Source organism: Syngnathus leptorhynchus, chromosome 15, assembly GCF_054491065.1.
Source record: "Syngnathus leptorhynchus isolate UIUO chromosome 15, UIUO_Slep, whole genome shotgun sequence".
NCBI lineage: Eukaryota > Metazoa > Chordata > Actinopteri > Syngnathiformes > Syngnathidae > Syngnathus > Syngnathus leptorhynchus.
The window spans coordinates 6,768,563-6,778,518 of record NC_141209.1 but is presented as its reverse complement, the minus strand read 5'-3'; the positions used below and the strand labels follow the sequence as shown (position 1 = coordinate 6,778,518).

The following is a 9,956-nucleotide window of genomic DNA, read 5'->3' as shown; positions in this document are numbered from 1 at the left end:
CCAATAATTCACTTGGTAAACAATAGCTATTTTCGTCTCAACCGCAAAAAAATATGATTGCACAATAGATGACTCTTGTTTTTACTTGTTTTATTTTTTATTTTTTTCAACTTAAATCCTACATGCAAACTTGCAAGAAAAGCAACATGAAAAATAGGTGTTCATAAAAAGTTGATTTGCATCACCTCCTACAAAGACTATAAGTCAGCACATGATACCATTGGGAATGTGTTCTTCTATACCTTAAATATGATGGCTTATATTAAATATTAAAATAAAATTTAACTCCCAAATGTGTTACATACAAATATATCCTGTAGAATTAACACTACTGCATACAAACTAACAAATTGGTGACAACTGTTGGCTACTGTAGTTCTTTGGGTCTCTCTGAGGGGGTCACGCTCTACAATAGAGGGCACAGAAGGCAAATGCTTCCTTTAAGCGAAAGCTCAAACATTTCAATCTATTCCATGGTTTGTTTAATTATCAAAAACTTTTGAGAGTAGAAGCACACCAAAGTCACACATGAGGATGGACAGAAGAGTGCAAACTGAAAATATGGAAATGAACAAATCCACTCAATCCACCTGTGTGGATGGCGAGGATTGAAAAGTGGTCCCAGGTACTGTAACGCTATCCCTACTGTCTACTTGCTCGCTGATGGTCGTCATAGTGATGGACGTGGAGATGTCAGAGAATTTTCTTAGTCCACTTCCATCTCCTTTGTCGTATGTTTTGTGTGTTGACTTCCCTTGGCGTCCCCAGCCCCATCTGGGCCTTGCTTGGCCGTCGGGCCGTTATTAGGGGCGCCGCTGTTTTGGTCGATCACCTCGTGCGTCTCCTCCACCGTGGGCTTGGACTTGTTGATCACTGCGGTGCACACATCTTGGACTTCCTGCATGGAGGTCACAAGTGTGTTAAAGTCAGAGCAGATATAGCGAGATTTATAATTGGGGGAAGAATGGACGTCACGCACCTGTATTTTGGCAATGACGTCTGCTACTTTGACAACGGGATCTTGAGTGACGGCCAGTTTACTCTGCACATTGATTTGACTATTCATCCACACCATGCTTTCATTCAAGCACTTCTCAACGGTGTTGACATCTTCTGCAGCCAAATGGAGATAACGCTCATCCTGTGGACAATTTGGAATGTCATGAATCATCCTGGAAAATTTCACTTCAAATCAACTTCCATTTAATATTCAAATGCAGTGAAAGGACAGATTAAAAAAAAAAAAAAAAAAAAAGGAATCACCTTCTGTTTGTAAGCGTCCACAAACTTCATGTAGAATTGTAGTCTCTTGCCAAGCTCCTCAAAAGCCTTTGGCCGCTCCTCGTGCTCTCTATGCCGGTCTTGAATAGGTTGATCCAGACTCTACAGAGGACAAATGTGCATAATATACTTGAAGCACATGCTAATTTTAGTAACCCAATGAAAAGAAACCTTGAGTGCATCCAGCTTTTCCACATAAACGTCTTTGGATTGGTCCTCCCCTTCCTCATACAACCAGTTTGCAGTGTCCTCCAGAAGCAATGTCAACTTGTTGTTATCCTATTTGTCCCACACACATTTTAAGAATCAATTCTTTCGAATATCCAACATAATAAAATAAGAAAAAAAAAAAACCAGCACTTACTTCATGTGTGATATACTTTTCATAGATGCCACAGATTTTGTTTCGGAGTTCATAAACGTATTCCTCCACAGCGTTTTTAGCATCATTCGCCTCTTTTACCTGTTTGTCTTGCACGATCATCTGACGCTGTAGAACATCCCCAAGAATCATTTACAATATTACATTATGAGCGTGAAGATAATCTTGCGGGAGACTCACCTCAAAGTGGACAAAGTTAGACAGCACTTGGCTGTCGAGTTGTCTGATATTGCTGGCCACAACGGGCAAGTCAGCACTCTTCACCTTCACTTTGGCTTTGCTCCCTGCTACTGCTTCTGGATCCTGCTTGTCCCCTGCACCACCAGCACCCCCCTGCATCACATGACACAATTAGCTTTTAGCTTTTAGCATGGAAAACAAAGGAGGTCTATCCCACTAACCTTATTGGTACAAGTGTTATCTTCATTCGGCTGGTCACTTTGGACTTCCTGGTCAACCTGCATTTTGGTCTGCTAAATATAATTGACAATGAAATGAAAAATACAAACTGATTAAAACTGATTCAATCTGAAATCTGGAGCTGAAATGCTTCTACCTGCTCCTCGACTTTGCCTTCATTTTGGACAAGCGGCTCTACGTCAATCTGCATGTCCTCCCCTTCTCCTTTCTGTTTCTCAATTAAGGAAGCTCCGGCCACACTGAAGATTCCATGAATATTAAAGCGCACTTTGACCTTCACTTTGGAGCTTTCTCCATCCGGTTGGGGCACCACATTCTGGACTGAAAAACATCCTGGCAACAAAAGGGGGAAAAAACAGTTTCTGAATTGAATATAGATAGTCTTAAAATGTTGATGATATTCACGGAGTGACAAAAAGAATTCAACATTACCTATCCTACAATCTGGATATGGAAGCTCGTGAGGGCAGCTGTAAAAGGCTTCAAGTTCAAAAGGCTCCTTCTTATGGAAGGTGATGACTTTGGAAAAAGGGGCAGCATGATTCTTACTGAAAACCTCACACTCTCTAACACAAAAAAAACAACAAAAGAGAAGGAAATTTAGATATTGGAAACTTGAAGACTGTAATGGCAAATGTGAGAAATGTTATGACAGCCATACAATTGGAAATCAAACTTGCTCTGACATAGAAAAAAAAAAAGGTCAGGCTACTCAGTACAATATAAAGACTGAAGTTAAATATCAGTTACATAATTAACAATCATGAATATACCATACTTATATCACCACTAATAAAATAAAACCTTTCCCGAACAGTTAATAACTGCTTGGTGGAGGCTCTATTAATTCACATGATGGATTTTTACTGGTCCATCTCACTCGGCATCAAATTAGGCCGTTCGAAGCCCCTAAGCTACATAAGATGGAATCCCCTTGGAGGAGTATAAAATGGGACGTGGCCTCACCCGAGTCCATCCTCTGTTGATGATTTCCAGCGAAGAGTAATGGGGAAGGGAACAGCATCAGTGATGGAGAACTCGCGCACTTTAAACGCTGGAGACAAGATTGCACACTACAACAGAAGGACACGAAAATCAAAACGTTGACACGCAGTAAGATTTATTCCAGAAAATGGAAAAAAAAAAAAATGGCCACCTGAAGAGCAGAACCTCTGGCGACAGCCTCATCAGCGTTGAGCGTGGTGCTGACATCTTTGCCAAAGAATTTGGCGATCCGATCTTTGACGGCCGGCATTCTCGTCGCGCCTCCGATTATCTCCACAGAGTTGATGTCGTCCCGGTTTAGCTCTGCCACACAACATGTTGACTTAACGTCACCTGACGTAACCCGAGCGGATTAAATCATAGGGACGTACTTGATTGTTCCAGGGCGGCCTTCAGCGGCAGCTCTACACGCATTAAATACTGGGCACACATCTCTTCAAAATGGCCCCTGTGGGTTGGAAATAAGGTTAAAGATCATATCACATGCCAAAATGGCAACGTCGTCTTTTGGACCTGTTCATCCTGCTGGAAACGTCGATGTCATTCATGAAGCACTCGATATTGAGGGGCAGGTCTGAGGAGTTGGCACTCATCAGCTTCTTGAGCTTCTCACACTCCTGATACAGACGCAGCACAGCCCTCGGGTTGTCTCGTACTTGCAGCTTGTATTTGACTTTGAACTCCTCGCAGAAGTAATTCACCAAGGCCTCGTCAAAATTACGCCCACCAAGGTAGGGGTCGAACGCCGTGGCGAGGACCTGGTGACCGAGCGTTGGTGGAACTCATTGAGCAAAAGCTTGAGATTTGTGAGAAATGGAAGGCGACTTGGACTGACCTTGAGTTTGCCTTTATTGAAGGATGTGATTGCGACCTGGTAAGATGAATGCCCCAAGTCCACAAACACAACATTGCGAGGCTTCTCCTCTGGAGTGGGAAGGTCCTGTTTGTAGATCCCATAGGCTAACGCCACTGGCAAATAAAATAGAACGATCTTAACCTTGATTCATTTTAATGGAATCATGCTAACTTGATGTCCACCCAAATAGAGAATATTTGCATTCCAATTCATATACTACAGGTTAAAAGTCACTTCTGCCTATCTTCCAATTCTACTGACCTGCAGTGGTGTCATTTATCAGCCGTAAACAATTGAGCCCAGCTATTTGCGTAGCATCCAAGACGGACCTTCGCTCAGCATCTGTAAAGAAGCAGGGGACCTAAGGCACAAAAACAAACATGGTTGAATTTGTGAAGCTCATGAGTAGAATCAGCAGGAATGTTTGAATCACTCACAGACACCACACAGTCCACCACGGGTTTCTTCAGGGCGCCCTCTGACGTCTCCTTCAGTTTGCTGAGCAGCATGCCCGTGATTTGCTGCACTGTGAACACTTTGTCCTCGTCCAAATAACGTACCTGGGAAAGACACTTTGCTATTTATTGCTCTCTTAATCATTCATTAAATTCTGTAAACATTTTACCTTAATTCCAGTGGTTCCATCGGCCAGTTTATCCAAACGGTAAGGTAGGTTTTTTTTTTCTGCTTGCACAAAGGGGTCGTCGAATGCTCTGCCATGGAACCTTTTGAAGCCATGGACTGTATTTTTGAAGTTTGTTATCATCTGTAGGGGGGAGCGGGGAAAACATTGTTTGCCCATCGAAGTCAACTGAGTCACTTTGAATATGATGACAGTAGGTGAATGGCCTTACTTGACTCTTGGCTGCATTTCCAATGATGCGGTTTTTGGTGGCAAAAGACACACAAGCCCTTGATGGGGATGAGGAGAGACAAGTACATCAGCAGATGAAGTGAACTATGGAGAAATAATCAAGCTAAGATGTATAGGCGGCCGACGGAGAACAAATTTAATGAATGAGTGAGAGCAGAAAGTTAGCCACTTTTCAATTTTGGGGGAAAGACAAACAAACAAAGGCAGGATTGTTCATCTTCAATGTGTTTGTGTTGTTGTGACCATATATTTTTGTATTTAAACACTAAAATACACCAAGTTTTTTTTTCGTTTCAATGCAAATTTCTAACCCTTCAAGGGGAAATTTTTATGAGAAAAAAAAAATGTACAGACGTAAAGTTGAACACAAGAGATGGCAAGTTGCTTTTAAGCTGCTTCCAAGCAAGTTTGAACTTAAACACACACCGCAACACTATGATGTGAATTACTAGGTAACTTCTACTGGGTATTACAACTGCTCGTGCTGAAAATTTTATTCATTTCAACCTGTTTAGGTTGAAATTAAAAGGCCTTCCTCCCATCCGGAGGCAGCAGCATCCCTGCCCTGGCTGCAGCCTGCATCAGCGCCGCTTGTTAAAACGTCACACAAGACGCACACATTGCGTAACAATCACGCAACGGGACAGCTTTTTTTTTTCTTCCGCGATGACGCCTGTCTTTTATTCATTTATTTATTTCATTATTGTTATACTTACGGCGTGCATCTGTCACTGTATTCGTTAGCGATGGTCTCAATGCCACCGCTCCTGGCAACGGCAATGTAGCAGTTTAGGAAACCCACATCAATGCCGACCACTGACATGATGGAAGATCTTATTTACCCTCCTGAGACACTTATCCTTGTGCACTTGTCACCTTGTGAGGAAAATAGTATCCCTGCTATTCAAATGAAAATAAATATACGACTCCTTTGAAAATTAACACGTCCGTCAACTACAAGTGCACTGAGTAAATTACGCGCTGTTATGTAATTCGGGTTGTTTATAGCCAACTCATCCGGCGTAATCCTAAAGCAAACGTTGACCAGAACGGTTTCTCCAACTCCGAGGCGACCGTAAACATCACTAAAGGATCTAAGGAGCTGATGCGTGTAAGACCCGCCTTCACACGTCACTGATTGGTGTGTCATCCTCTCGGCCTTTACGTGATTGGCGCGTGTAGCGGTCGATAACGGAACAATCGAGAACTTGCTGGAAAATGGGAACCTTTATAAACGTCATAACAGTGCTACGATGACGAAGACAATTAGCGATTAAAAATGTTTTAAAAATAATAATAATAATCACTTGGAGTAGTGTTTGCTTTCTTGAGCTGTTTTTTTCTTTCTCACTATAAATTGATATAAAGAGCTATGACGTGCTGTTCATTTTGAGAGTGCTGCAGTTTGACATGTGACGACAAGAGTGGTCTGCTATTATAAAGCTAATTAAAATAAAGTAACTCAGTAAATTCTATGTATATAAATAACTTCTGGATCTAACCAATACCATTGATGATTTAATATCTTACAAAGAAAATGCTAATTGGCCTTTACGTTCGTTCCTTTGGATTCGCCCGGTGTTAAGTCTTCAATCAGGCTTTTTTCTTTCTGAGCTGAGCTTTACCCAGGCAGATAATCAAACCCAAGATTACCAACATCGTTTTAGTCTTTTTATTCGTTATCTTTTGATTCAACGATCCCTTTGCCTCGTTGCTGGATAGATAAGGCACTGTTCCTTTATATCCGCACTGGGCCAACTGAACAAGAACAGGAAGTGCAAGTCTTATATTGTTTCCAGGGAGCTATCTACTTCCACCAAGTAAGATTATAATTCAATATTAAAGCCATATTGGCTAAAATGGGACTGTTCGGGAAAACACAGGAAAAGCCACCGAAAGAGATGGTAAGGATTGACCATGAAGCAACCGGGTGACATTTTTAAAAAGCCTCTGATAATAGTCAAACATGATAGCGCTAACTTTGCTAACGTTAGCTCTCAGCAAATCACGGTACCGTCCTTTACGAACACATAATAGCTGAAATTTATGTTTGTTTGAATTTATGTGTAATTTAAGTCCGTGTCCCAAATGAACAGATCCGGCGATCACAAATAACATGTTGTAGTGGCTTGCTAGTTAGCCAAGCTAACATGTAAGCTAGGCAGCTGTCAATCATCTCGATGTAAACAAACATGATGTCGAACCCTTCCACCAAGATAACCGTTGTTTATATTTGTAACAAAGCACGGCAATTACATTTTGACTTGAACATTTGTGAGAATGCACGGTTTTAAGCATGATTTTATGTGCATTCTACGCTTATAACACAGAACATACTTCTTGGGACGATTTTATTGAAACGGGTCAGTTAAGGTTTAAGGAATGTTCCAATGTTGAAGGACATTTCGAGCATTTTTTTATCCTTAAAAGAGAAATCAAGTCAAAGATCAATAACATGATCTATGCGCCCTCACTAGTCTAATCACAGCATTCTGATTAATATATGAATGTTGCTACAAAATCCACCCGTTTTTAATTCATATCAGGCCATTTTGCCACTTGACTGTCGACTGAAAATGACATCACAGTGCTGAAGGGCTCAGGTCATGACCTCACCTGTATAATGGTATTGGTCATGTGACATTTGCAAGAGGAGCCCTTTGGCAAGATGATGTCCTTTTAAATGCCTTATTAATCAGAATACTGGGTGTAGACTAATGGGGCTGGTGGCCGCATTAAAACATTGTTATTGTGAAGCGATTTGTTTTTAACTTCAATTCCTTTTTAATTGTTGTGTAATTGTAACAAATGGAGGTGTCATAAAATGAATCCAATTTAAAATGTATATTTACTTTTGGCCCTTCCTGTCTAGATAAATGAGTGGACTCAGAAAATCAGGAAGGAATCAAGATCGCTCGACAGACAAATTAGAGGTAACGACATGTTAACTAATTGCACTGATTGCCTCAAGAGCTTGTGCAACAAAATGTTAAAGGTTCTATATCATTGATGTCCATTTTGTTTTATTGATTCTTTATCCACATTTGGAAGTGACCTGGTTCACTTGCTGGTATCATTTCTGAACTGATTGTTACAGTGTACATTCAGGCTCTTGTCAAATAATAAATTCACATCTTTTGTCCCAGATATTCAAAGGGAAGAGGAAAAAGTAAAGAGATCCATCAAAGATGCTGCCAAAAAGGGTCAGAGGGATGTTTGTGTGATTCTCGCCAAGGAGATGATTCAGTCCAAACGAGCCGTCTCGAAGCTCTATTCCTCGAAAGCTCAACTCAACTCGGTGACACTCAGCATGAAGAATCAGCTTTGTGAGTTGCGCATCTCACTTGTGTTTTATTTCTACAAATGCCTGCAAAGAGGTTGTATTTGCCTATTTTTTCTAGCTTTACTGCGTGTGGCCGGTTCCATGCAGAAGAGCACAGAGGTGATGAAAGCCATGCAGAACCTCGTCAAAATCCCAGAGATACAGGCCACCATGCGGGATCTATCAAAGGAGATGATGAAGGTCTGTAGCCATATTGCCTCAAATCAATTCTTCACCTCTTTTGTCAGGTTTATATTTTCAAAACCGCTTATGTCAGGAGCACAGTACATTTAAAGCCGCTTTCAATAAAAGGCTGTCAAAATAGAACAGCTTATGTTTTATTTTTCCAGGCTGGGATCATTGAGGAAATGCTGGAGGACACGTTTGAGAGCATGGAAGATGGAGAAGAGATGGAAGAGGCGGCTGAGGAGGAAGTTGACAATATCCTCTTTGAGATCACAGCAGGTGACGACATATCTGTGGGCTTCACAAAATCAGCGCAGGCCACTAATTTTATTAATTTATGAACTAAATTAATTCTCTCATTTTTCACCGAATAAAATAGAATCCGTTTTTTTTTTTTTTTTAGACTGAAATTTTAACCATACAATTTCATCTCATGTCTGCTATCTTAATGCTAACATATAAAGCAAAATGTCATGGATGAGCTAATGGATATTAACACAGTGTTATGGTAATTCATGTATTTGAGTATAAAAAAATGGTTATAGGCATTAAATGAGAATTGGGCACTTGGTAATTCCAGGACAAATGTTCTTATTGAATGCTTTGCTTCGTGTTTAGGAGCCCTCGGCAAAGCGCCCAGCAAAGTCACAGACGCCCTGCCCGAGATGCCTTCAGGGGCAACCGCAGTCTCAGAGGATGAGTCTGAGGAAGACATGGAACAAATGCAGTCCAGACTGGCAGCTCTTCGAAGCTAAATTGGATTTTTTTTGAGACAATACAGGTCGAGCAGTGCTGAGTAGTACTCTCTGCGACTTGTTCTTATTTAGTTTACGTATTTATCTGGGGTTATATTTGTGGGTCATTCATGCCACTAATGATTTGGTAAAAAAAAATTATTCTCAATGGTAATCCTTGGTAAGTATACTATCCAAAGACAATTAGAAGGTTTGAGAGTGTAAATAATGTAAGTATGGAAAGCCTATTGTGCCTATAGTGCTTCATCTTAGTCCTCTTGTGTCCTATATTATGGACATTAAAATATCGTTGGCTATTTGTTTCCAACTCACCATTGACAAGGTGGTCATTAAAATATTCACATCACTAATTAGTCTTGGTTATCTAAAACACTAGAGTTGTTGGGTTCGTATCTTTTTAAAGACTTGTGTACAGTGTCTTTACTATACTAATTATACCTGTCATAAAAATGCACGCGTACATCCCCAAACTAGTTCTTTGAGCGTCAAAACTGTTTCATAAATGAGGGAAAAAACAAAAACAACGTGCAAAGGCTCTGGAATGGCTGTACAGGGAATCTGTATTGTGGAAGTGCAATTTATGTATATTTACTTTCTATGTAAATGGGGTGAAATAAACTTTTAAGGACAACAAGACTGAAATGAGTAATAATGCAATCCCCCAAGGAATATTGCAATACCCCAAGGGTTGACCGACATGAATAATTTGCAGCTCACATACAGTATAAAGGATAGATTTTAGACTGGCTTCTACAGCTCCAGTCTTCATTGTATTCAGTATTTTGCTCTAAATAGAAAAAAAGCAAATGCAGTCAATACGTTTTGGACACCCCACTTTTTAAAGCAATTCACTTGCCTCTTAAAATGGCCAGGAC

General features: G+C 40.6%; 2 protein-coding genes across 3 annotated transcripts; one reads left to right on the top strand and one right to left on the bottom strand.

Moving 5' to 3' along the window:
* Nucleotides 1–75: 75 nt before the first annotated feature.
* On the bottom strand, nt 76–5,886 carry hspa4l (heat shock protein 4 like). 2 transcript variants are annotated; one of them, XM_085932498.1, is made up of 19 exons: nt 5,535–5,886; nt 4,799–4,856; nt 4,570–4,710; nt 4,382–4,504; nt 4,206–4,305; nt 3,924–4,057; nt 3,602–3,846; nt 3,460–3,536; nt 3,240–3,391; nt 3,050–3,156; nt 2,516–2,649; nt 2,220–2,416; nt 2,065–2,136; nt 1,844–1,996; nt 1,646–1,771; nt 1,453–1,560; nt 1,264–1,383; nt 980–1,141; nt 76–898 (listed from the first exon to the last, which is right to left on the bottom strand). In XM_085932498.1, exons 1-19 carry the CDS (start codon nt 5,639–5,641, stop codon nt 707–709), a joined length of 2,508 nt encoding a protein of 835 aa, XP_085788624.1. In that variant the 5' UTR covers nt 5,642–5,886; the 3' UTR covers nt 76–706. The 2 variants fall into 2 exon arrangements, with proteins under 2 accessions (XP_085788624.1, XP_085788625.1); XM_085932499.1 differs by having other exon boundaries at nt 2,065–2,133.
* A 263-nt stretch (nt 5,887–6,149) lies between these two features.
* On the top strand, nt 6,150–9,717 carry chmp3 (charged multivesicular body protein 3). Its single transcript, XM_085932503.1, has 6 exons — nt 6,150–6,722; nt 7,691–7,751; nt 7,965–8,144; nt 8,220–8,341; nt 8,491–8,605; nt 8,945–9,717. Exons 1-6 carry the CDS (start codon nt 6,678–6,680, stop codon nt 9,079–9,081), a joined length of 660 nt encoding a protein of 219 aa, XP_085788629.1. The 5' UTR covers nt 6,150–6,677; the 3' UTR covers nt 9,082–9,717.
* Nucleotides 9,718–9,956: the final 239 nt, after the last annotated feature.

Excerpts from the sequence above, each read along its gene's own strand:
- hspa4l (XM_085932498.1), bottom strand. The coding sequence starts at position 5,641 with ATGTCAGTGGTCGGCATTGATGTGGGTTTCCTAAACTGCTACATTGCC. Across the intron at positions 4,857-5,534 it reads TACAGTGACAGATGCACGCC|GGCTTGTGTGTCTTTTGCCA; the intron begins GTAAGTATAACA and ends ATCCCCATCAAG. Across the intron at positions 1,997-2,064 it reads ATAACACTTGTACCAATAAG|GGGGGTGCTGGTGGTGCAGG; the intron begins GTTAGTGGGATA and ends CATGTGATGCAG.
- chmp3 (XM_085932503.1), top strand. The coding sequence starts at position 6,678 with ATGGGACTGTTCGGGAAAACACAGGAAAAGCCACCGAAAGAGATG. Across the intron at positions 6,723-7,690 it reads AAAAGCCACCGAAAGAGATG|ATAAATGAGTGGACTCAGAA; the intron begins GTAAGGATTGAC and ends CTTCCTGTCTAG. Across the intron at positions 8,145-8,219 it reads CAGCATGAAGAATCAGCTTT|CTTTACTGCGTGTGGCCGGT; the intron begins GTGAGTTGCGCA and ends TATTTTTTCTAG.